General features: G+C 45.8%; 3 protein-coding genes across 6 annotated transcripts in view; 1 reads left to right on the top strand and 2 right to left on the bottom strand.

Annotated features, from left to right (window-relative positions):
* vash2 (vasohibin 2) overlaps positions 1-4181 on the top strand; it is a 14820-nt gene extending 10639 nt beyond the window's left edge. For both annotated transcript variants that reach the window (XM_076155124.1, XM_076155123.1), the window contains exons 8-9: positions 1-112; positions 1643-4181. The exon at positions 1-112 is cut by the window's left edge and continues 7 nt beyond it. In XM_076155124.1, the coding sequence (XP_076011239.1) occupies positions 1-112; positions 1643-1712 (182 nt within the window). In that variant the 3' untranslated portion in view covers positions 1713-4181. The remainder of the gene's footprint in view (positions 113-1642) is intronic.
* Positions 4182-4995: 814 nt separating this feature from the next.
* angel2 (angel homolog 2 (Drosophila)) lies at positions 4996-11624 on the bottom strand. Of its 3 annotated transcripts, none has more exons than XM_076155101.1 (9): positions 11421-11624; positions 9507-10261; positions 9208-9431; positions 8856-8925; positions 8319-8749; positions 7820-7940; positions 7571-7655; positions 7323-7453; positions 4996-7132 (listed from the first exon to the last, which is right to left on the bottom strand). In XM_076155101.1, the coding sequence occupies exons 2-9, from the start codon at positions 10252-10254 to the stop codon at positions 6978-6980; spliced, it is 1965 nt and encodes a 654-aa protein (XP_076011216.1). In that variant the 5' UTR covers positions 10255-10261; positions 11421-11624; the 3' UTR covers positions 4996-6977. The 3 variants fall into 3 exon arrangements, with proteins under 3 accessions (XP_076011216.1, XP_076011215.1, XP_076011217.1); XM_076155100.1 differs by lacking the exon at positions 11421-11624 and adding an exon at positions 10718-10844; XM_076155102.1 differs by lacking the exon at positions 11421-11624 and adding an exon at positions 10722-10844.
* A 723-nt stretch (positions 11625-12347) lies between these two features.
* Positions 12348-26936, bottom strand: part of galnt14 (UDP-N-acetyl-alpha-D-galactosamine:polypeptide N-acetylgalactosaminyltransferase 14 (GalNAc-T14)) — a 93244-nt gene continuing 78655 nt past the window's right edge. Inside the window, exons 10-15 of the mRNA XM_076155130.1 lie at positions 26746-26872; positions 22563-22655; positions 22269-22352; positions 21218-21362; positions 17435-17554; positions 12348-14112 (exon numbers count right to left, since the gene is read on the bottom strand). Of these exons, the coding sequence (XP_076011245.1) occupies positions 13954-14112; positions 17435-17554; positions 21218-21362; positions 22269-22352; positions 22563-22655; positions 26746-26872 (728 nt within the window). The 3' untranslated portion in view covers positions 12348-13953. The remainder of the gene's footprint in view (positions 14113-17434; positions 17555-21217; positions 21363-22268; positions 22353-22562; positions 22656-26745; positions 26873-26936) is intronic.

Here is a 26936-nt window from a genome sequence, read left to right as displayed (position 1 = left end):
AGTCGTCCAGCGCCCAGTCGCCCATCAAGGAGCGGAGCCGGGGGAAGTCCTTATCGCCACGGAGACGCCAGGGCAGCCCCCAGCGACGCTTCACACACCGCAGAGACAAATCGTACGTGTGCCCCATTACCTACCCTACCTACCCTATTGCCTTTTTAGTGTTTGTGTGCGTGTGCGTGTGTGTGCTCTTTGTGCCCTTGATTTTTTACGCCTCCTCTTCCTCTTATTCATCTCACTCTCGCTGACCCTTTGGGAAACATACTCCTTAGGGAAAGCTTAGTGCTGTATTGTAAGCTGCCTTGCTCAACTGTAGCCATACACAATGAGGAGCTGCTCTTCAATTCAACCTACAGAAAGGAAGAAAGTAGCAAATTCATGTATGTGTGTGTTTGTGTGTGTGTGTTTCCAGAGGGAGGGTCAAGGTTTGCCGCTAGAGTGACTCACCACTAATCCAGTGACAGAACACACACAAACACACCCGCACACAAACACACACGGATGCTGAGGGTGTTCGTCTGTGCCGTCAGCTGTGTTGGCGCGATGCAACACAATCCGACAACCAGGCAACAGCTGCAGCATCGCCACACACACACGCACGTGTCGCCTCCTCTGCAGTGACCTTTGCCGATAAAATGGGCTTAACTGTCCAAATACTCATTGTTGTGTGTGTGTGTGTGTGTGTGTGTGTGTGTGTGTGTGTGTGTGTGTGTGTGTGTGTGTGTGTGTAGGATTAGTTGACGCCGCCTTTGTAATTTACCCAATATCTAATAATCTCCTCGATCAAACCGTCCCATGAACTCCACATTTGAAAGCGTTCACTGGGATTAAAATGTAAATGAGACCAAATCCCGGAGGTGTTTTGCCTTTTTGTGTCTGTCTTTCCCGGAAAGTCCTGGAAAAATTAGGGATGTCTTTAACATTCTGACCCCCCCACTCCCCCGCCACCAGCGGGAACACCATGATGCAAAAGTACCATTGCACGCTTATATATAATCTACGGCTGGAACGTCTTAGTTTAGATGCAGAAGGCTGCAATTAACGCTGCCTCACACTCCCCTTTGACACTGAACGCGACACGGAGGAGGGAAGAGAGAGAGAGAGAGGGAGAGAGACCGAGAGAGCAAGAGAGAGAGCGACAGAGAGAGAAAGAGACACAGAGAAAGAACCAGAGACAGAAAGAGAGAGACAGAGCGACAGGCAGACAGACACACAGAGCAAGAGAGACAGATACACAGAGAGAGAGACAGAGCTTGTCTGACAGGCATGCAGAAGCTTTTAGCACTCGACTCTACCACCTCTTCATCATCCTCTTCCTCTGTCCGCCTGTGTCTGTGTGCTTTTTTGTCTTTCTGTCCACATGACCGGTGACACACACACACACACACACACACACACACACACACACACACACACACACACACACACACACACACACACACACACACACACACACACACACACACACCATGGTGGTTAAACCAAAAAGACGTCCTAAATAGATAAAAAGGAAAAGAGAGAGAGCGATCTATTGAATCCCTCATAGTAAATGTGATGATCAGTGTTTCTGTCGCTTCCTGTTGCGTAGTCAAACTCTTCCGTGCTCCTGTGGTGATCTGATTTGTTCTTCTTTTCCCTGTGCCAGGCCGGCGTCGGTGGAGAGAAAACCCCCGGAGCTCAGCACACTCAGCGACAGCTACCAGATCCGCATCTGACACGTCAGCCAGACTGGTCCACCAGCCTCCTTCCTACCTTCCTTTCCTTCCTTCCTTTCCTTCGCCGACCCTCCACCACCAGCCACACCAGCAAGTTCGACAACAAAAATCACGAGTTAGAATGGCTGCGAGTCCGGTGTCTCGCTTAAAAACACTTTGACAGGCTCTATAGGAGGAGCCCCGGGAAATCGAACCAGGAACCTTTTTCCGACCCCTAGACAACCACTCTACCATCCCGCAGTAGGAATTAAGTTATGTTGTTTATTTGTTGATTGCGCAGATTTTTTGTTTTTGTTGTCTGTGATGGTGCCTGCGGGCTACAAGGAGCCAAAGCCAACATGCACTCAGCAGAGAAGCCACAGTCTGATGCGTTACCATGACGCCAGCTTCCACTAAGAGGCGGAGTCAAGGACCCGAGCGAGAGGAGAAAGAAGGACAGAGGAGGGATTATAGAGAAGACAGAGACTGCAGAAGATGATGTAATGATCATTCAATCGTCCTCCTCTTCTTCACCGCTCTTCATTCGGTAGCATCAGGCACCATGAGCTCAAAGCTGCGTTTCTACGAAACAGTGAAGCAAAGTTTACAAAATCCCTCACATTGCCTTTTTAGATTTAAAATCCCATCTAGGTGACAAAAGGGAGACGTTCTCGCCTTAAAGCTCGGTCCAAACTTGTGACGCGGAACCTATTTGCGTCGCGATTTTGTTACCGAACGTCATCCGAGGGGGAAGCAACGCCATCTCGTGGTGTCTCCAGCCGATACAAGCTGATGATTGGTGCATTTTCCCGCCCCACACAAACACACACAAATCCCATCTGATGCAGCTTTAACATGTATTCGTTGGAACGTTTCGCTGCCAACTGTAAACTACGGACGCAACGTTTTCATCTCGCTTTGCCATCAGCTATGCACGCGCTGTGTTAAGACAACAGGTTCCAAGTAACAAATCCTCGTCTTCCACAAAACGGAAAGGGTTTGACGGACACGCAGAATTCCAACTCAACATGGGACAGAAACGGACGTGGGTACATGTTAATGTTTATGCACAAGGAGGCACGTTCACAGCTGATGTAAGGCGCTGTGAGCAAACTGTTAGACTCTGGCACAAACCCAACCAGCTCAACACGTCACTGCGTCACGGAGGAAACACGTGGAAGAAGCACAAAAGCAGCACGTCCAGGGGTGAAGGAGAGACAAATCAGAGGCGAAGAACTTTTCACGGAATGTTCTCCTTGTATGTGTGGAGATGCAGCCGGCTCATCCTGTGCACCCTGAACTCCACAAATACACAAACAGCGTTGAACCAACAATTGCGGTAAAACTACCTGATCGCTCTCACATGTGGGACGCAACAAAAGGTTATCGGTTTGAAAAGTGTTAGAATCTGAAGTGAATGTTTTGTTTCTGTCCATTTCTTTTTTTTTAAATACATTTTTGGGTTGTTGGGAGTTCTTTTGAGATTCTTTTGTTTTTCATTGTTTTTTTACGTTGTTGAGTTTAGCTCTTGTATTTGTTGAAAAAGACAAAAGCAACTTAACTAAACACATCTTATTGATCGACCCCCAATAGGGTGACGTTTGCTCACCGCAGATTTGAGTGTACGCAGAAATTGAGGCATTTTCAGGGCTTAAATAATTTTTCTCCCTTAGGTTTAGATACTGCAGCCCTTCTGTTCATCCTAATTGTGATTTGCTCTTAGTTATTTTCACATTTCCCTCCTATATTGCAGTTACAGCGAGTGTAGCTGTATTGAAATTTGACGATCAAAAGACAATCACAAAGTTAAGAATATACGACCCCTACAGGAGAAAACAGTGTACTGCACCTAAAAATCATAGTATCTTGTGAAAATCCAAAAAGTCTGTGTAAAGAAAATTTGTTCCAAGTGTCCACCCTTAATGTGTGTGTGTGTGTGTGTGTGTGTGTGTGTGTGTGTGTATGTGAGAGTGTGTGTGTGTGTGAGAGAGTGAGTGAAAGTATCAGTGTATTACCGTGCTGGGGCCCTCTGTTGCTGTCAAGGTCAAAGGTCACAGTTCTGCTCCTGAGGGCCTAAAACGTTGAAGAACAAAGTCGCTCTGTGGGACTCAAACCCTCAAATGGCACAAGGCTGAGGCTCACTCACACACACACACACACACACACTCCACAAATGCAAACTCACTCCTGACCACATTTTTAAACTGATGGCTTGAGGAAGTCAGTGTTTTTATGAGCGCTGTGGAGTCCGTCCCAGGTTTTCTATGCGAGGATGCCGCTGTGGTTTTGTATCCCTATGGAGACCTATAGGAGGCGCCACTGTGGCACTACCGCGTGTATTATCATGATCACAACTATTCACAATTATTCTATAACTCTCCCACAGTTACTGTATCAATGGTCTGGTCTGATTGTTTCTATCGATTGTAGCAGCATGTGTTCTTATAATAAATGATCTATGTTTTTAAATGCGTCGTCTCTCTTTGTCATTTTGCACATCTGAGGCATAGTGTGCGCTTGTGTGAGTGATTGACCCATGAGTCATGACTGGCTTGATTGATGTTAAAATAAAGAAGGTCGTTGGTTGATCATAACCCTCTCAAACACACCAGAGAAAGTGTCTTCTGTCTTCTTTCCTCTTAAGAGTTAACACCCGAACACTCTGCGGCAAAATCTGCTCCGATCAGCAAAGTGGGATCAGCTCGACGGTGTGTGTGTGAATGTAAAGCGGGACTGGAGCTCAACGAGACACCAGAACAAAGGACACTGCAGGAAAAAAAAAAAAACAGAACACCACCATCGCTCTATTTAGATGACAGTCATGTACACTCACTGAGCTAAGTATACCAGGGCCTGGCTCTGGCTGTAGCATTATCTACTTACTGCTGCAGATGTGTGTGTATGTGTGTGTGTGTGTGTGTGTGTGTGTGTGTGTGTGTGTGTGTGTGTGTGTGTTTGTTACATAAGCACACAGGCAGCAGATTTATAGAAATAATCCTTCATTTCTCATCACTGCCGCAGCACATTGAGGATGAGACCAAAAGCATACGTCAAATGACTGTGTGTGTGTGTGTATGGTTTTTCTAGCTTTAAACCTATATTTGTATGTAACCGTGTGTAGACTTGGCTGAGCCTCAACTTCAATCAAATCATAACTAAAAATTGTATAAATTCTAATATCGAATGTTAGTATGCGCAGCACCCAGCACACACACACACACACACATGCTGGTGTGTGTGAGTGTGTGTGTGTCTGTGTAATGTGTCTGACCTCCCTCTGCTGAGGTGGAAAATAACTCAAGTGTTTAAAGACAAGTTGAGTTCCTTTATTTACAGACTGAGACTTCACAGTGACTGCGTTTCTCCAACACAGCATCTTGTTACCAAAACACTACAAAAATAGAATATATATCTTTATATATTCATCAATAATATACAAGTAAGACATTACACTGCCTTTATCAAGTTCATGTGTTAAAATTCACCCATCATTAGAAATGACACACCGCTCCAAATTAAATAAGAGCATTTATGAAACTAAAAATACACATTACACACACGTAAGATTTAAGATGTAAAAATATAGTTTCCTAAATTATACTTTTGTTAATTTTAATAAATATAACGAGTGTTTATACTGTGAGTATTTTTGTCAGGTTGCTGAAATGATCTGAGACTTTCATTTGATTTGACTGCACTTGTTTGTGTTAAAGAAGAACTATGAAGAATGTTTCATAAATTAACTTATTCAAAACTACATGTTGAGTCATCTAACATTTGTATCAGCCAGACCCACTGGTTATATCGAACAGTGGTCCCGGTGGCTGGAAATAATCTAAAGGCAAAAACGTGTTGTCCGTGCCGTTCCCGGCGCCCGCGCGCGCGCAAAAGGTTCTGGGTTTAAAACCTCCCCCCTGTAACCCCTCTGTAACCAGAGGTTTCAGGGGGAGTTACAGGGGGCGCCAGACCCACTGGTTAGTTCGGACAGTGGTCCCGGTGGCCGGAAATAACCTAAAGGGAAAAACGGTTTGTCAGTGCCGTTCCCGGCGCCCGCGCAAAACTGGTACCGGGTTTAATATCGTCCCCCTGTAACCAGAGGTTAACGCATCGGCCCCCCCCACCAGTAGAGGGCGTTGTTCACTGTCAATTGTAGTGAGAATCACAGAACAGGAAACTACATCTGCTTTGGGCTGTATTATATTAGAAAGCTTAAAGGTTAATTATTTCTAGATGATATTTCGTGTCTTATGAGGAGCATTTTACCCTCAAGTGTTAACGTTCATCCTGAATAAATACATCTAAATTGTGTGGCCTCAGTTTCACGTCAGGAGAGAAATCAGAACAACGAAAACAGAAGATACAAGGAAAAACTGTAAACTTTGAAATATAGAAGTCGTATTTTTTATTTCTATGAAATGTGAACGTTGAAGTCTCACTGTCGCACACACAAGGTGACGATGATGATGAAGAGTAGCATGAACATCAACTTCCTGAGTTGTTTCATGACAGACAAAGGAATGATGGAGGGTCTTTACCCTGAGTAATAAAGTGGAATTAACCTCTTATAATCCACATTTAGATGTTTTAATATTATTCGAGTCATTTCCTGCTTGTTAGTGAGGCTGTGTTTGATAAGTTGTGTTTGCTGGGAGGTGTGAACCAAGAACCAAGAGAACCAGTGACAACAAAAACCTCCCTGACAAAACAAACGTCACTCTAAACAAATCCAGGATATGCAAATTAGATCTTAATTTAGTATCAAATTAACCTTTTTCCATCAGGATTTTTCTTCTATAAACCTTTAAATAATTAATCAGCCATTATAGCAGTGTTTCCTTTTAATACTGGTCAAATGAAATGGGAAACACTGATGGGATCATTGATTCATGACAGTCGACTGAACAGAACTGAAAATGATGTAATGTAAACAATGTGCCACAAGCTGCTTCTTCTTCTTCGCTTTTTTCGGCGCTATTCTCTTTCACTTCGTGTTGCTACGTTAAATTAAAGTTAAATCAAGTTCTTTCTGCTGCTGTGGTTAGAAGAAGAGACCACATACATTTATACAGAACGGAGCAGCTGAGGTACAGGAAGAGAAAACTTCCCCCAGAACCAAAACACAAACACGCCTGTGTGTTCTGTTTTGGTTCTCATGTGCGGAAACGTGTTCAGACACAGTGACATTCCCATTCGAATGCGTGTGTGTGCGAGTGTGCTTGGTTACTGTTGTCACAGAGACTCTATCTCCCCTGATGGGCTGTTCCGTGTTGCCGTGACGATCCCTGCTCAGAGTCTGAGACGAAAGTGGGCAAGGAGAGGGAGGTGGTCGGACGAGTGATGCTGATTGGGCAGGCCGTCGACTTCCATCAGCTCTGAATGGCCGACCAATGACAACCTGCCCAAGAGCTGGAGGCCCCGCCCACCAGGAAGTGAAGCGGAGTCTTTCAGGGTGAGAGAGAGAGAGAGAGAGAGAGAGAGAGAGAGAGAGAGAGAGAGAGAGAGAGAGAGGGAGAGAGAGAGAGAAAACAGTGAGAGAAGGAGAAGAGAAAAAATATGAAAGGAAAATGTGTGAGATAACACTGTGTGTGTACCTGAGCTTGTACCTGTGTGTGTACGAGTGTGTGTGTGTACCTGGTGTGTACAAGATGTAATCCACAGTCATGGCAGCGCGGGAGTGACAGGTGGTGATCTCAGGCCTCCCATCATGCAACAGGTAGTGCTGGTAGGACGACTGCAGCTTCAGACTGTGCTCAATCTGAGCTCTGCAGAAACATACACACACACGAAGGGTTTCAGTTTGTGTGTGCGTGAGAGAGAGAGACAGACAGACAGAGAGAGAGAGACATACAGACAGACAGAGAGAGAGAGACATACAGTACCTGTGAAAAGCCGCAGCAGCCTTTGTGGCGAGATCTTCTGTCAGATCTGTTCTTACTGTCAGATTAGAGATGGCACCTTCCACTCCTGAGAGAGAAAGAAAGAGAGGCAGGGGAAGAGAGAGAGAGGGGGAGAGAGGGAGAGAGAGAGAGAGAGAGAGAGAGAGAGAGGGAGGGAGAGAGAGAGAGAGAGAGTCAGTTTACATCAGTAAACAAACTAACAAAGATGTAACCTAAAGTATCTCATGTTACCTGTAGGAGTGTCGGTGCTTTGGTTCTCATACTGACACTTCTGGTTGATTCCCAAACTCTGTGACCAGATGGGAACCGTGAGGAGCCGCTGACCTCTGGAGCCGCTGTCCTGACCCGACACCTACCCACACACACATGCACACACACGCGTGCACACACACACACACATGCACACACACGCGTGCACACACACACACACACACAGTCAGAATTGGTACCTGAGCTGATTGTACCTGTTGTAACCTGAACAAGCGTCTTTCTTAGTGGTGCATTATATTGTGTGTGTGTTGGTGTGTGTGCGTGGAAGAAATTGATTTGAATGACTGAGTCCAGGCCAGCAACATAAACTGCCATCACCGTGGCAACCTGACCTGTCGCCAAAACATTCCATCACCAAGGTGTTCTGTTCCATTACTACAGCTTACTATTACACACACACCTTCTGTCTCTCCACTAATGTGTGTGTGTGTGTGTGTCTGTGTGTGTGTGTGTGTCTCACCATGCCTATGGGCAGCCCCTTGTACTCGAGGCACCCTGTGGTCAAAAAGCTGTACAGTGGGCTCCAGGGGGTGGAGTTAAAATCCCCACACAGCACCACCGGATTGTTTGAGCCATCGGGGAGGCGGGACAACCGACCGATCTCGGCCAATAGGATGGCCAACTGGGCTAGTTTGATGTCCCCGCGGCGAGGGTTGTAGAGGAGGTGGGTGTTGGCAACGCAGATGCAGGCGGAGGGATCCGACTGGCCGGCGGCGTCGTTGGGCTTCAGCAGCAGGACCAATCCCACGTTGTCCCGGTCCAGGAGGGCGTCGCCCGGGCGGAAGTACTCGATCGGATTGGAGGAGAGGAGGGAGAGGCGGGACGTCCTGAAGACAACGGCACAACCGTCCGGCTTCCTTCCTGTTCGCTTCTTAAACTCACACTGGTAGCCTGATGCACACACATACACACACACAGACACAAACAGATGTTATTTCATCTGAAGTTATATTTACTACACACACGCACACACGGACACCTAACCCGCTCACTGTACCTAGAGCCTGCAGAGCCGGTTTAATCTGGTTCTCATAGTGGTCCTCCTGGACTTCCTGCAGACAAAGAATCTACACAAACACAGACAAAGAAATGTTTCAGTGGAGTTTCATGGTTCCATTTTCACTCCTGCTGCAGGTGGTGACATTCCTGTTCACATTATAGAATTCTGTTCATTCCCTATTTGTAAAATCAGCAACAATGGAGCTGAAATGAGCTACAAAACAATAAAAGTCGAATCGTAGTGGAGATGTATGCAGCAAACTGTCTGCTAATCACGTTGTGCCCCAACCTTACATTTTCATGCGTGAGGTGTGATGTCATCTAATCTAAAATAACCCTGATGGACTCACGTCAGCGTTGTAGTTCTGCATCTCAGCCAGCAGGTTGCGCAGCCTGTAGTCCCAGAGCAGGACGCCCGGGTCACAGTGTCGGTACAGGTAGTTGTTGTCGTTCAGCAGCTCCTGGGACAGGATGTTGTAGGACAGCACAGTGAAGTCAAAGGTGCCGACGCTGACCCTTGCTGGCTGGAGGTGGGTACTGCAGGCAGATGAGGGTTCCCACTGTCTGTGAAGATCTGAGGAGGAAGGGGAATGAGTCAAAACCGGATTGTTGGGATTTCGGGGGAAAGTAGAAACTGGACTGAACTCACCTCTCGCCGGCATCTGTCTGTCCGTCTGTCTGGGGGGTGGATAGGATCCAGGTGGAGTGGGAAGCTTGGAGCTGTGAGGATGAGCGGCGCCGTGAGAAGGCAGAGGAGGAAACGCCTCCTGTGGGCTTCCTCCTCCTCCTCCTCCTCCTCCTCCACTTAGTGTCCCTGGCTGCCTCTGTGCTCCTCCTGTGTGTGTCCCCGACCCTCCCGGCTCTCTACTCCCACTTCTAGTCCTTTCAAAGTCTCTGTCTCTGCGATTTTCCCTTCTGTAATCCCATTTTCCGTCTCTTGTTTTCCCTCCATCTTCACTCTGGTGTGTCTGCCATGATGAGGTTCTGTTGCCACTGGCTTCCCTCCTGCGGCCTCCTTCCTCACCCTGTGCCGTCATCCCCGGATCCCCTCCTCCTCTGCATCTCTCCCATTCACTCCTCGTCTCCGTCTCCGTGCTCTTCCTCCGTTTGTGCGGAGGCTCTCTGTCCTGATGCTCCCTCATGGCGACGGCAGCTGTGTGAAACGGATGCCGGCTAGGGCCAAAGGGATCGGGACAAAAGTTTTGAGGGTTTGCGGTCCTATAAGAGAAAAACTGACAAGGTGGGTGGGGGCGAGGGTGGGGAGGATGAGGAGGCCAGGGTGGGAAGCCCCGCGCGGACCACCATGGACGACGAGGAGGAGGAGGAGGAGCCGGGGGGCAGAAGGAGAGACCGCCGGGGTGATATCTGGGGCGGAAGCTCAGCTGGCGGAGGAACATGGGGTTGCTGAAGAGAGAGAGAGAGACGAGGAAGGGATACAGAGGAGGATGAGGTGGAGGAAGATGAAGAGGAGGGGGTCAACATGCAACACCCAGGAGAGGAAGAGGACAAACAAAACAAAAAACAAGACAAGAGGTGAAGGTGAGACAGGTAATGACGTCAAGAATTCTCCCCCTCCCCCTCTAAACTTAATTAGCCGCCTTAGCTTCTAAGGCTAACTGCCCTCGACTTTACACACTCAACAGGTTTCACCGTTTCACCAACAGTTTTGTTCTAAACTTTGTACGTTCACACGAATTACAAAGCAGTTTCTAGTTGAAGTTTCTACGTTGCTCACATTTTGTATAGCGCCACATAAGTTTATTTTATAAAGGAGAAACATGTTCGAGCATATATTTTACATTTTGCAACGAATTAAAGACAGTTTCTCTTGTTTATGCACCGGCGTGAATATTAACTTACTCACTTCGTGTCGACGGTGGCCGATACATCGTTACGTTTTATGTTTCTGAGCAGATAAGAGGTCAATTATAGTTTGAGCAAACATTTGTGTGTTGTGTTTAAACAAATCGGGTCGCTTTCACATGGTCCCGAAAATAAGACGCAATATGACACGTCAATGGTACGCGACAAGGAGACGTGTGGTGCCTTCACATGCTCAATTTTCCTCAAATTAGTACGGTGTACTGCAAACAGACGGGTAGGTGTTGAGTTTTTCTAAGAGTCGTACGTCATGGAATAAATGTTGTTTTATCGTCGGTGCTAAATGTGCTGCCCGTACAAGTGCTAACTAAAACATTGTTCGGAATTATATTTATTTTACAGTGTACTCGAATGCAGCATCTGTGTCCCATCCAGGGCCTTCTTCTTCTGGGACATGTAGTCTAATCGTTCCGTCGCTATATATAAAGTGAACGATCAATGGACTACAAGCCCATCGGTGCGACGGAAACACTGTCCGGTTGGAAACGTATTTTAGAACACGATTATAATTTAATCGAGAACATCGCAAAATGTCGTAGGTTGTCGTAATTTTCACCCGTTCTGACAAAATTCGACGCATCTGCGAATAAATGTGAACATAAATACTGTTATGGCTTTGTCTTTCTTTCAAAACAGTCTCTCGTAAACATGGTTGTTGAAACGAAAAGGTCATTGTACTTACGGGAAGGCGATCCACCGTAAGAGAGCCGGCTTCGTTTCAAAGTGTTAAAAAATCCAAGGCGTCGGCTCCTGCTTTGTCCCCCGGCGTGATATTCCTTATTTTACAAAATCACAACACATCGACTAATCTGAATGTCAGGGGGACGGTTAACGGGTAAGAACATCTGTACCGAGGCATCCTCTCTCGCTCTCTACACTCGCACACTCGTTCACACACACGTGAACGCGCGCGTAGGCAGACGACAACCCCCCCCCCCCCCCCCCCCCCCCCCCCGAGCTGTGCTGTAAAAGCAGAATTATTATGTGGGTAACCCCGGCAGTAGTTGTAGTAAAGTAGCTATCTATGATTCTTTTTATGCTGGAATAAGAAGTAAACACGCAGTTGAAGTTGTAGTAAGTACAGTTGTAGAAGTGGTAATAGTACAATAGCAACAGAAATAGGTTATTAATAATAGATACTGGATGAGATATTTGAAGTTTGCCTTGCTGTTAGATGTTTCACATATTGGCCTTATCAGCTGGGTTCCCTATTTCTTTTGCCTCTCCTTGCTGGGCCCATTGTGTCTCTGAAGGACTCGATAAGAAAAAATTCAATTGCATGTAATTTGTGCGTGAATTGCATGTAACATGATAAATAAACTATCTTAAATCTTAACAGTGACTCGTGGCTTCTCAGATTCACTCCCCTCGCCACCTTCCTGACTGTACTTTCCTAGCAGTTACCTAAATATAGACAATGGCATCGTCACACTAAGCAAAGCTACAACAATGATGTCACCAAGCCAACAGAGTCCCAGAATCCTCCATTATTTTCCATCTTATTCTCCACTCTGTCTCTGTGCTTTGTACACAGACAGACACTGCACAGATTTCAGATTGTTGGAAGTATGTATAAACATCACAGACACTTTAATAAAATAGAAACAGCCATTATAAAACCTTTATTCAGGAGTTCTCAGACAGGATATCAAAATGGTGCAGTTGATGGCATCAAACACACGGAAAAGATCTGGATGAGATGATTTGAAAACTTCAGGTGAGTTTAGTAGCTCAGTATGTAAATTCAGCTGTGCTACAGGTGAAATAAAACCTCTTAAATGATGACAAATGTATAGATTTCTCCCACTATAGTTTTTTTCACTTTGTGCTCAACGTGTGTGTCCTCATAAACAAATAAACAAACCGGAAAAATAGACCGACGGGACTCAAGCTTGAGTAGAAAACGGCGCGCCTAAACTCCAGGTGAACACGGCTCGTCTAACATGTAGAAAGTTCATACATGCACAGTAGCACTTGACAGGTGACGTGCAAAGTTTACGTAGCTGCACCAGCTACAGGAAATGCAAAGACTGCAGGTATCAGATGTGCTGCATTCATGCTGTTCTCTTTGTTTTTGTGCCGGGTTGTCTGTATATACACCTGTAAGCCCTTTTTTTTGGTCTGTATATCTCCTGCTGTCTCCATTCCCATCTGCTCTTTGCATCTCTCCATTGTGAGGTGGATCAGTCGGGGGTTCTGGCAATGGTTCAGTCCTCCTTTGTGCCTTTTGCTCCACCGTCTTCTAAGGTAACACACGTTTAAATTAAATCGGCAGATGCGAGGGACAGAAGTCTGCTGCTTCAGGTGACAACGAAATGTCACAATGATACATTTGCGGTGAATTTTCGCTCGTTTGCTCTGAGAGGTGAATTCAATTTGTGCAAATATGTCACAAAGCATTTAAGTTTAAGGGGGTTTAAGTAAGAGCAGAACTATTTTGGTAAAGGTCAGGGAGAGACTGGTCTCAGTTAAATGATTAGTCAGGACCATGAGATGTGAGCAAAGTTCACTGGTGTCAATGTCCTGAGCTTTGAACGCTCCTTGACCCCTTTACTAATAATTGTTGAGTGGATGAATGTGGCATCCTCCTGCTTTGGTTAAAAACACGTCGTCAGTGAATGCAATCAGGTAGCAATTACCATGTTTTAGTTGGTCTTTAAATGTAACCTGTAGGAGACATGACCCGTGTGTCTCACTGCGGTTTGAAGCAGTGAATCTTGAAGAAGCGGAATCTGTTTTCTGTCATTCTGGGGGAAAAATAGAAGAAAATGTGTGAAATTGTTCAGAAGTGTGCTTACTTGTTTGTAACTCCCAGAATCCTTACCGGCATCAGAAACAAAATGTTAACACCAGATGACAAGACAAACAGCTGATATTCTTCCATCACTTGATCCGACTTGACCTTTGACCTTTGACAGGTCAGGGATTTAAGGTGCACTTAGTTTAACTCCAACCCTCCCACTGACGCTTCTCTCTCTGACCCAAGGTTCTGATCCAGCAAAGATCGTCAACCGATCAAGGTGACAGACCTGACTCAAACCCACGAGCAACAGGCAACCAACAACCGTCTTTCCACAACGCGAGGCGTCGAAACGCTCCTCTCAACTTTCCCAGCAACCTCGACGCAACGCGCTCAACGGTCTTCTCTCTTTTCCCAGCAGCTGTTTGTCGAGCCGAGTGAGTTACGGAGAGGTGAAAGGTCACACGGCCGGGGGTCAGGAGAAGGGGACCTCCCACCTCTGTGTGTAGGCGCTCAGCTCACAGGGGCTGATGACCAGCATTCTGGAGGAGTCCATCCCGTCCAGAGCCATCTCTGAGTCCAGGCAGAACCGGGAGACCAGGTGCTCTAAGTGGGTCCCTGACTTCTGCCACCGCTGAGGGAATAGAACACGACAGGTGAATGTGATGAAGGAGAACGCAACAAACAAACAAACAAACAAGCCTCTGCTGCTCATTTTGGTTCTGTCTCATTTGTTATTCTTTTTTTACTGTCGCTCATAATTTCACTCAGGCGCGTAACGATTGCGTAACTTTGTGTTGGACAGCCTGTGATGGCACAGGGTCGCCACTAGATGGAAACCTTGGCTCGCATTGGTTTTCTTTTTTAATTCCTTGTCTCTGTGTCAATCCAGGCACTGTAAGTGTGTGTGTGTGTGTGTTTGTGTGTGAGTGCAAATTATTCATAGCTGGATTCTTTCGCTTGAAAACAAAGCAGCTGCAGATCTGATCAGACATGAAAGAAGGCTTTTATCCAGCAGTGAATCCCGGCCATCAGAGAGAGAGAGAGGAGGGGTGGGGGGGCAGATAGACAGATAAAGGGAGAGACGGGTGGAGAGAGAGGAGAAAAACAGAGATAGCGAGAGTTGTGCAAGCAAAATCTGTGCGTGTGTGTTGAATGTCATTTCAGTGTACACGTGTATTCTGTGTGTGTTGCTCCCTCGCTGCTTGTGTGTGTGTATGAGTGTGTGAGTGTGTGTGTGTTAGTAGGAGGCTACACTGTGTAGTCTGAGGCTCTCAAGCGTATCGCTGTCATGTATCTCGATCTGGAAAACCTTGTAACAACACACGCACGTACATACACAAGCACGCACACACGCACACACACACACATACACACACACATGCGGCAGGCTTTGTTCTGCAGAGTTGCATTGTGGGTGCATTGCATTGTTGTCACAGTGACACCCCGGCTCATCCCGGCGTGGCGACGGGCCGCGGTGCTTTTTTAATTGAAAAAAAAAAAGGGAGGGATAATTAAAAGTAAATCAATTAGTATGCACCTCATTACAACGCTGCTGACATCAGGAAATAACACGGCCTCACATCTGTTGTTCCATCTTTATTCCTTTATTCAGGATGCTGGGAAGGGAGGGAAGGAGAGGGGGCTGTCCTGGTGCATGCTGGGACAAGGAAAGGAGATGTCTTGGACAGAAATGACAACTTAGTGTGGCCTTCACTGAGTTTTTCGCGGTTTCACGTCTTCCCATGAGACTTTCCAGGAGTTAGTCTGAGCCCGCTGGCGGATGCCACGAATGAAACGTGTCCGACGCCGTGTCAAACTGTATTCCCGCGTTCACCACCGGCGTGTATTCACTGTGACACTTTCACACTGTATTTCTGCTGCGCGTGAAAATGACGCCGCTGCTACTCTGCACAACCACGGCATCATAAATCCATATTTCTCGTCCCACTTGTGGCTCCCAGGAAGATCATTTCAGGCGCACATTTGTTGCCGTAGTTGGTATCGTTTTTGCTGCAGATCCTTCACTGCTTTTGGGTTAATTAGCGTGTATTTTCAGATCAAACGGCAGAGAGAAGTAGAGCTTCAGTCCCACCTGGCAGGAATAGTGGTAAGAGAACTTTGAGGAACTTCTATAGAGTCGGTAGAGCTTCAGCAGTTGATTGAGGGCCTGGCATAGAGCTTCAAAATGTCTTCTGCGTCTCTCCACTACAATCTATTATTGCCACCTCTGCTCACCTTGCCTGTTTTTGTTTTCCCCATCTTGGTTTTCTCTCTTTCCACTGCCTCTTCCTCTATTATTAATTTAAGCTCTCTCTCTCTCTCTCTCTCTCTCTCTGAACGAGGCGGCTGTGGGCTGCATTTCTTCCCTGTGGATCTTACTTCTAATTAGCCATCATCGCTTGGTTTCCTGCATTCTGACACTCACGCGCACGCGCGCACACACACACACACACACACACACACACACACACACACACACACACACACACACACACACACACACACACACACACACACACACACACACACACACACACACACACACACACACACACACACACACACACTGAGCAATGCTTGAGTGTGTGTGTGCTGGCATAAAGGTTTACAGGAGGTTGTAGATATGACAGTGATGCACTTCAGTGGCTCGGCTAAGGGACACACACACACACAAACAGACGCAAATGCACTCAGACCCTGACACAGGTTTGTACACGTGTGTGTGTGTTGTAGACTGCTCTCGTCCATCCCGGTTTTCTGTTTATTCTCTTTCTGATTCCTCTCCTCTCTCCTCTCCTTCTTTTGTGTCCTTTCTCGCACCACCTCCTCTCTCTATCTCTCTCTCTCTCTCTCTCTCTCTCGCTCTTTCCCCATCTCTCTCTTTTCTCTGACCTCTGTTTTCTTTTCATTTCTCCCTATCTCCATTATCAGTGCGTTTTGTGTTTGGGGTTTTTCTGCCCCCTGGTGGTCAGTCATCATAAATGCAGCTCTAAAGAAGACTACATTAACAGAATTATAAGTAAATAAGCTCTCTCTCTCTCTCTCTCCGCTCTCCTTGGCCATTGTGTTCTCCTTCTTTCTCTTTCACACTTTGTCTCTGACCACTTCATCTTTCTCACAAAACAGTGGTGACTCACACATCAAAATGCATAATAACCAACCAATCACACACACACGCACACGCACACGCACACGCACACACACACTTAAGCTCACTGAACAGTTGGTGTAATGAGCTAATCCCTGGCTGCATCTTCTCTCTCTCTCTCTCCCCTTCTGCCTCTCTTGCTCTCTCTACCTTGACTCATCTCCCCCTCCTCTCTCTATCCCTTTTGCTCTGTCTCACTCTCTGTTCACCTCTCCACCTCTACGTCTCCTTCATCTTCTCATCCCCATTATTTTTTTGCTCTTTCTCGCCATCTGTCCTCACCTGCACCTCTTCCTTCTCTCTGCCTCCTGCTCTCGCCCCTTCCCTCTCGGAATAGATAATCTCTCTCTCTCTCTCTCTCTCTCTCTCTCTCTCTCTCTCTCTCTCTCTCTCTCTCTCTCTCTCTCTCTCTCTCTCTCTCTCTCTCTCTCTCTCTCTCTCTCTCTCTCTCTCTCTCTCTCTCTCTCTCTCTCTCTCTCTCTCTCTCTCTCTCTCTCTCTCTCCCCGAGTGATTTATTGGTTGTCAGGTTGTGCTCTGCTGCAGGGGCTTCTGGGACGCCGTGAAGGTGCCCAGTGGTCAAGTAATGACAAGTGTGTGTGTGTGTGTGTGTGTGTGTGTGTGTGTGTGAGAGGTAGTGATCATCCTCACACAAATTTAGCACAATTAATATTTAGATGAATGTATCAGGCATGAGATTCTAGTAGTGACTGCCCTCCAGCTACACGCCACCTGTCTGCCTGAAATGTGTGTGTTTTTCATCGGTGTACTTGTGTGTGTATGTGTGTGTGTGTAAGTATGTCAGACCTGTTTGCCGTCGGCCATGTTACAGGGCAGCAGCAGCACCTGGGAGGCAGGGAAGGTGGTGGACAGAGACAGACAGTGCTGCTGCTGACGGATCTGCTGCCCGTGTGTGTACACCCACTCCTACACAGGGAGACAGAGAGAGAGAGAGAGAGAGAGAGAGAGAGAGAGAGAGAGAGAGAGAGAGAGAGAGAGAGAGAGAGAGAGAGAGAGAGAGAGAGAGAGAGAGAGAGAGAGAGAGAGAGAGAGAGAGAGAGAGAGAGAGAGAGAGAGAGAGAGAGAGAGAGAGAGAGAGAGAGAGAGAGAGAGAGAGAGAGAGATCACTACATATATCTAATGGCAGGAAAGAGACTATGACAGTAAATATTGCAGGTAAATTAGTTACAACATTAAAATACTGCATACACTTTATTACTTGTACTTATTTAAACAGTTCTTCTGTGTTGTGGTGCTCGGGGGAGTGAAAGTCCTCCAACAGTGATTGATGAAAGGAAACAGAAACTATATTGCATATTTCAGGATCCTCATCCAGACCTGCACCAGATACTGTGACACCTATAGGGTGACCACACTGGGGGTTGTAGGCCTCATTTGTTTGGTTCAGATCTTCTCAACTTCTTTTTGAAAGAAATAGGTGAAGTTTGAAAAAAATGCAAATCTGGCAACGTTAAAGACACTCATGTTTGAATCATGGATTTGGATCTGAATCCAGAATCCAGCTCAAACCTGTAAGCTAATGTTACTGTTGTTACCGAGACTACATCTAATATACTATTCTGTTATACTGTAATGTAGTAGTACACACACATACATATATATACAGTACAGTATGTAAAGTTGACATGGACGGACCAGGTGAGACTCACTGTAGCAGTAGTCGGGATGTGTGTTAGTACCTATTCTGTCATACATCACCACAGTGTCACCCTCTCCATGTGTGTGTGTGTGCGTGTGTGTGCGTGTGTGTGAGTGAGAGAGAGAGAGAGAGAGAGCGAGTGTGTGCATTAGAGCATTCCTGTGCCTGTTCATGGGTTTGTGAATATGAGCTAAAGATGAGTGCTGTCAAAGTTTACTTTTTGCTTGACTGACTAGCTGCTAAAACTTCTAACTGCTGAACACGAACACACACACACACACACACACACACACACACACACACACACACACACACACACACACACACACACACACACACACACACACACACACACACACACACACACACACACACACACAGTACTATGGAGGATCATGGACAAGAATGACGTGCTAGGAAAAGCAAAAGTATGCTGAGGGGAGAAATACACCCAATGTGCGTGTGTGTGTGCGTGTGTGTGTGTGTGTGTGTTTTATTAAAAGGCTCTCTACACCACCCTCAGGGGACAGACAGTAGAAAGGTCACAGCAAAGTGAATCACATCTTGACACATCTAGATGTCAAACTTACCCACACTCACACACACACACTGCCAGTACCAGACTGGAATGACATGTCGTTAGGTCTGAAACAAAATTAAGGTGATAAGTTCTGATCAATATTAACTGATAGTAACTCATAAAGGAAAAAATTGCCATTTACTTGGCTGTTAGCAGTCTTTAATCGATTTAAAGGGATGATTTATTCAATCTTTACATTATATAGTGTTAATAATTGAAGGTAATGGAGGCGTTTCAGTCGGTGTGTGATGTATTGATGGTATGGATTGCCTTATTAGTCAAACAGCCAAATGCTGCAGGGTTTATTTCCCTGTATGATTGATTTATTGAGCTGAGGCAGAAAGACTGATAAAGTCATTTCAGCCTTGGAGGGTAATTGGTGACTTAATGGATGTTCTCGGCCAGAGTCTCTCAGGGTTCGAGCAGGTTGCGTTTACACACACACAGACACACACACACACACACACACACACACACGCACACCGATGATGGGATGAACTGGGATGATGTAATAACTACAGCATGATGGATGTGAGACCTTTTGATCAACACAACCTGGTAACACAAAGTGGACTATTATAATATGAGTGTAAAAATGTACTGACTCTTAATATATCAAAACAATTTGTAATAATAGAGGCCAAACAGCAGATAAGACTAAACCTCTAATTTGAATTCGCAACCCGAACAATATTCTGATGACAGCCGTTTGTTTTTTCCACTTCTGACGAGAAAGGCATCAAAGAACAGAGGGAGACAATCTAGAAGGGGAGGTGAGGAGTCACTTCCACGTCGACTCATGTTTAAGAACGTCAGGAGTTTGGGGAGTTACTATAAATACTGAAAGTTCACAGCTGGCACATACACACACACACAGAAAGACACACAGCTTCACACTGGATGTCACCCGCTTAAGTATTTTCTGAAGTTCTTTCATAGTTACAGAACTAACAGAGAAGAGTGAGGAAGTGTTTTGGCGCTTGTGCGTAAGCAGAGAGGACACATTTATGTTATTATTATTATTCAGACATCAGTTATTCCAGGTGAATATACTTCACTTTATATACAAAACAGTACCTTTGTCGAAATCTATTTGCAACGGCGGCAGGACAAAAACACGGGAGACACAGGTTTCAAAGAGATGATGACTTCGACGAAGACTAAGAATTACTTAACAGCAAAGGAGCGGAGCGATGCACCATAAACTACACCTCCTAATGGCACCGCTGAAGTGTTTTAACAGGGATTACTCCTTTTCTTCCTTAAATTACACTGACTAATGACATTTGCCAGCACCTCATCTATTCTAAGCGTTCCCTCGGGTTATTCAGGACGAGTGCCAAAATAAAAAATGGTTCTCACCGTTTTGGGAAGAAACTGACAGGAGGGAGAACGCGTTGATTTTTTTGTAACGCCTCCACGCTGTGAGGACGCTGCCACCTGGGAGCCGCCCAGCACATATCAGCCTTTAGAACATCAGCAAATAGGGATTAAGTGTCTTTCTCCACAACAGTCAACAGTCATTTAAGACAGTCAGCCAGTTGTGGGATTTGAACCAGCCACCTTCTGTAGCCTGCGGGCCTTTCAGCTCCTGACACATTCTTTCACTGTGAGGCGGCTTGTTAGAGCAGATCACAGCCTCGACACTCAGTCTAAACATGAAATAATGAGAATCCTACGGGTATTAATTATGGCTGAGGGAAGGCAGAGCACACACACACACACACACACACACACACACACACACACACACACACACACACACTCATACACACACACAGCCTCTTGTGTATTGCTGCGCTAGATGTGAAAAAAAATGAGCAAGTTGACACACACTTCGCTCCCGTCGTGACCCCATGTATGAAAAATGAGCATGGTGCAACCAGGTACACTCACACACACACACACACACACACACACACACACACACACACACACACACACACACACACACACACACTCGAGATACACATGCAAGTACACAGGCAAGTACACACACCGTCTGCTGCAACCTTATTACGTCTTAGTTTGACGACTCTCTCTCGGAGGAACCTTATTTACATCGGCTAATGACCAACAAATGAGGCCAGAGAGGGAGAGAGAGGGAGCCAGAGAGAGGGAGAGAGAGGGAGGGAGGGAGAGCGAGAGAGAGATAGAGAGAGTTAGAGGGAGAGATAGAGAGAGAGAGAGGTGGGGGTGAAACAGGCATTTTGATGGTGAACTGCTTTACCCTAGGAAAACCAAAATCCTATCATTCATCTAATCACCTCCCATAATCAATAATCATAAAGCAAATAAATGTTTCCAGCGCTGCGTGTGTGTGTATGTGACTAAACCCTGTGTGAGGCACCTGATTGATGGCTGGCACACCCTGGGTTCCTATGCAGGGCCCCAGGGTGAGGACGGACAGCTCCTGGCCCTCCACCCTGCTGGACTCCAGACAGTTCTGCCTCTGCTTGATCACGCCAGACTGCGAGTCGGAGTCGTCTGGGACCCTGACGGAGGAAACGCCACCAAAACGCCGTTAAGAATAACAATACATAATAATATCCATTTTAAAGCAAATATTCCACTGATTCTGAGGGAGAAACACATTCCTGGTCACTGCTTGAAATATGAGGAAGACGTTTACGTAATGATGATGTTTGGTTTGTATATCAAAGTCAAAGAAAACTGTTTAAGAATCAGGCGTTTGAACAGTTCTGCAGTAACATAAAGGGGATTTATGCTGCGTGCTGCACCTTTAACAAGCCATTCTTTCAAGTCGTTACATCACCAACTTTCTTCCCAATCTCCCTCTTTTTGATAAACTTCCCCTCCTCTTTCTTTCTTGTTAAATTCTTCGACATAAACTCGGGTTTAAGCATGAATTCAATCTGCTATCGCCCTCTGTTTTAATAACCCGTTAGAGGTTATTCTGCGTTTTAAGGGTCAGGTCTGTGGTCCCTGGAGAGCTAGTTTGTTAATTCCATTCTGGGGGATTAACGCCAGGCGCCGCTGGATAAATGGGTATTTAAGTGTGTGTGTGTGTGTGTGTGTGCGCGTGTGTGTGATTAAGTACGTGTGAAAATTAGAGGAAGCATTTAAGCGAGAGTGCTTATGTGTTTAAAAGTACTTGCATCAGCATGTTCATACGTGTGCACATGTACGTCTGTGTGTGTGTGTGTAGATAGGGAAGTCAGTCCTGAGGAGCTGGGGCCCCTGGGAGCTCAGTCCATCAGGACACACACCGACACACACGAAAGACAAGTGCGTCTGTGCGTGTGTAATCTTCCTCATCTTCTGAAACTTCAACATTTCATGCGCCAGCTACCAGAACATTTGTGATTGGTCGAAAATATCACATTCAAATGTGTACTAAATAAATAAAAGTGAAATGTCACGCACACACACACACTTACTTGAGCTCTGGATAGACATTGTCCAGGTACCACTTGAAGGATTTGCACTTGAGTTTCTTGCGAAGTTCCACTCGGCCTTGTATACTGGTGACACACACACACACACACACACACACGCACACGCACACGCACACGCACACGCACACGCACACGCACAGGCGGGACAAATGATTGAATGTGTTTGATGTGAAAAGCAGGTAAATACTTTAAGCTGTTAAATGTCAGTGTACCAGTTGCTGACAGATAAACATTGACATCTTGCTTGTGTGTGTGTGTGTGTGTGTGTTTCCTTACTCTCCGTAGGATTTGCCCCGTGCCGCAGGGCGAGCAGAGTAGTAGAAGAGGCGAAAGTCGTCCATCCACACCTCCGCTGTGCGACGTGTGTTCCTGCCAGGCACGTGCACACACACACAGACACACACAGACACACACACACAATTCAAATCCATTATTTCACAAGTTACAAATTAAAATTCATAGATTTTTGCCATACTTTTCTAAAACTCTGGCGGTGCATTCAAGGAAGCCCCGACATCCAAGAACATCTCAATTGGAAAGTTTTAGATAGAAGGAAAATCATACGGGAAATCTATTCCAAACCACCTAAAGATGATTGGATGGAACTGAGCTAACTAAATGCTGCCTAGCAACAGCGAGACACCGCTTCCAACCAAAAGAATGCGAAATCGGAATCAGAGCTGCAGGGGGAAAAGTTTGGTAAATCGACTTGAAGCTTTTTCAGTGTAAAATAGAGTCAGATTTTTGTACGCAACATTGGAAACTGACACAATAAACCTACTTCTGCTGTCTCTCTCTCTCTCTCTCCCCCCCTCTCTCTCTCTCTCTCCCCCCTCTCTCCCTCTCTCTCTCTGTCTCTCTCTCTCACACTCTCTCAGTCTTCATGCCTCCTAATCGTTCTTCCTCCCTCTACTCCACCTCTCTTCTTCTCTTCACATTTTAGCTTTGATTTCTTTCGTGCCAGCTGGCGACATGACAGTATGACATTTCCTGAAACAATACACACACACACACACACACACTATATATATATAAATATATACAGTTTCACTGCGTGTCGCTCCACACACAGTGAAACCTGCTGGGACGGAGGTGACAGCAAACAAATAAAACACACAAACAGTCTTTGTACCGTGATAGTTCCGCACACTTCAGTGCACTTTACTCACCAACACTACGTTTTTTTCCCTCCCACACACACTTTCTCTCCCTCTCTCTTTCTCGCCCCTTTACACTCATTTCCTCCCTGTCTCTCGCCGCCTCAGTCTCACTGTTGTAATTAGCTATTAGCCGAGTTTCTCTCAGCTGTGAACTATCTCATTGAAATGATAGAAACCCTCTATTACAGGCATTACACACACACACACACACACACACACAAACACGCACACAAACACAAACACACACACAAACACAAAGAGGCTATGGCGGTTTAATGAAGGAGGGAGATGGAAAGAGAGAATAAGAGATGTTTGTAGGCGGGTGAACATAAATACATGTCACATAAAGGGGATTACAATTAAAAAGCTCACTCATCATACACACAAACACACACACACACACACACCGTCAGGGTCACAGCAGCAGAGAAAACAGAGTAATCTCTATGATCACAGAAGCTCTTTTTTTCGGTATATTCATAACCCTGGCTGACGGCGGCAGAAGCGTCTGGCTAATTAAACGGCAGAGCAACACACAAACAGACAACGGCAGCTTTGTTTGGCGGGCGGCGTTGATCACAAACGTCGGGCCACCGTGATAAGCATAAAAGCCATCATCTTCCGCAGAGAGCAGATGTTGCCTCGGTAACGGCCAAAAGGGGGGGGGAAGATGAGGCGCTAAACAGCCGGGCGGAGGAAATTCGCAGCTCTGTTTTGGATTTCGCCGCTCGACACGGAAACAATAACTTTCTATGTGCCGTTTGGCGGAGGCTTGACTCTAAAGTACCATTCAGTGGGGGTGGGGCTTGTACGTGAGGCACCGCTGGGAGTTGAACCCCCTCGACTTGGCAGCGTGAGTGCCTTGCTCCGCTCATTAGGCAAGGTGGTGAATTCAACTCCTTGCTCCCCCCGCTGAGTCACGTGACTTATTGAACCGCGAAAGGGAAAAACCTGATGCTCCATTACATCATCGCTAAGCAGCGCGGGATCCATCCCAGCAGTTACTTCATGATGAAAAGCTGTAATTTACACTTTACGACTTTACCCTTCTACTTCTTCCTCAGTTTGTTATTGCCTGGCTTTCCCAGAATGCACTTGGACTCCCCAGAGAACCTGCTTGTGCTCCTTATGTTGAGCTGTTTTCTTTGTTGATTTTCTCTTTCATTTGAACGGTCGATCAAAATAAACCTCCATTTGAATGTTGCTCATGAAGCTTGGGGTTTGTAAACACTTACATGCTTTACTTTAGCCTTCAGGATTAAATACTATAATAATTCCACTACGTGCCAATGTGAAGACCTTTATGATGAATTATCCCTACATCTTTCAAACTAACTGACAGCGATTGAGGAGATCACCACGGCAACAGAAAAGGCAACTAGTGGAGACAATGACGGTGGCAGCGCAGTGCTTCATCAGCTTCTCCTCAGAAAATCATTCAACCACTTACTGACGTGACACAAGTTGACCCAAGTCAGGATTTCATGCGATTAAATTGCAAATCATTCCCTTAACAAATCATTTACTTAAGTCGTTTTTGGACATGAACATTGTCGTCCGCTGATCTGATGTGCAAACTGCCAAGAAACTCATTCTTTGCTTTTATTAATGATTGAAACATTTTCTCTCCGCATTGAAATTTTTTTTTTTGAAACAGACGAGATGTAGTGTTTTGTCACTGTGTGTGGACAGATTCGAGGACTTCCACTGTAAAAGCAAATTTGGGATTGTTCTGTTTAAAATTCGGGATTTTTTTAAATTAAAAATTTAAAAGTTCTGCTTACTGATTTTACATCACAAATGTTAAAAACAAATAAGAAAAATTGGCCCGGAAAAGCAGTGTGTTCCATCAGCAGCGGTTTGATTTGGGTGGTAAAGGTCACAGGCATTGACCTTTCGTTGAAGCTTAGCGGTTAAGGGTTGATTGTTTTTATCTGAATGGTCGTTGCTGCAGTCTGATTCACGAGGTCCATTCATTTGCACTCAGAGTACATTAGTCCTGTTAATGGATTATTGGACTGCCTCTAAACATCTTTTATGTTCTCAAAGAGTGTTTGAAAGGGTCAGAGGACAGAATGCAGCTTATGCTAATATGATAAATTTGTACGCTGGGCTGAAAGGCTGCCAGGCAGCTGAAAATCCACAGTGAGAATGATGTGAATGAGCAGCGTTTATGAACCCAACCAACTGTAAAATACAAACACTGGCTATTCTCTGGTTTTGACCATTAATTCAGTCAGCTAGATGCTACACGAACAGTTAGTTTACACGTCGATACGGAGTTCAGTCACTTAGGGAGTAATTGAGGGTTAGTAGTGAGGTGTAGGTGTGTGAAGATAAACGAGAGTCAGAGCTGATGCTTCACTCTGACACTAAATCACAAACACCCTAAAAAAAACACGACCTAAACACCAGATTCTAGCACTGTGTGTGTGTGTGTGTGTGTGTCCCCGTGGTAACGTGTCCTGCAGCAGACCTACACCCGAGGCAGCGGCCAATGCTACTTTGACACTAAACCCACCTGATAAAGAACCGGCGATGAAGGACACACACTGATTTAACGTTGTTGGACTTGCCACACATTCAGACGTAGAACACTGACCCTGGCTGAGAGGTAAACAACGCCCGCTCAGCAGTATTTCAGTGAAAACTGCGTCCTTGGGGATAAAATGTCAAAATTCCTCCCCTGATTCACCGCCCCTTATTTACAGGCTTGTCCTTAAAGAAGCTCTGCAGCATTACACTCAGCAGTGTGTGATTTGATCAAACCATAGACCGCCATTGGATTCTTAATAGTAGGATTTTTTTTAAACATTCTGCTTATTATGTTTAGTTCAAATAACTGAATCGCAACGAGCCAAATCGACAAAACAGATCACCCTTGAGTGCATTAAAATGTACATGAGCAGGAAAACGTCTGGCTTTGTCTTCATCTCCAGAGCAGCAAAGGGTAAAAACACAGCTGGAGACCAAACCTGGGAAATGTGAGGGCGAGCCCAGGGATTACTGCTCACAACATTCAGAAATTCTGGCTTTAGAAATAAGTTTTGTGTTGATCTTTGGATGAAAGAATCCATCAAACTCACAGATCTGAAGGAAAACTTTGAACCCTGTGCGGCCGGAGGAGCCAAATGTGCAAGAAATCATCAAAAAAGCATGATTTTTGATCTGCACAGACATATCAAACCGTCAAGACTCCAGCATGTCAAACAAGCCGTCTTAATCAGAGGTATTTCTCCCAGATAAAGGAAATGAGTTCATGACACAACCGTATAAACTCCAGACTTGGATGAACTTACTTGATGTATGTGTTTGCATTGCCTTCTGGGAAAACGTACGGGTGCTTCTTCCTGAAGACGTGACCGACTCGGCTGCAGGGCAGAATCTCCAGACTGCCGCCGCACTGCCACACGCGAAATGAGATCTCTGTCGACACACATACACACACACACGCATGAGTATCTACACTTCCTTTATCTAGTCGACATGT

The sequence above is a fragment of the Genypterus blacodes genome, unplaced genomic scaffold (assembly GCF_046128005.1).
Source record: "Genypterus blacodes isolate CSIRO-AG114 ecotype Tasmania unplaced genomic scaffold, CSIRO-AGI_Gbla_v1 ptg000064l_1, whole genome shotgun sequence".
Classification (NCBI taxonomy): domain Eukaryota; kingdom Metazoa; phylum Chordata; class Actinopteri; order Ophidiiformes; family Ophidiidae; genus Genypterus; species Genypterus blacodes.
Note: the sequence above shows the minus strand (reverse complement) of the source record. Positions and strands in the feature narration are given on the sequence as shown.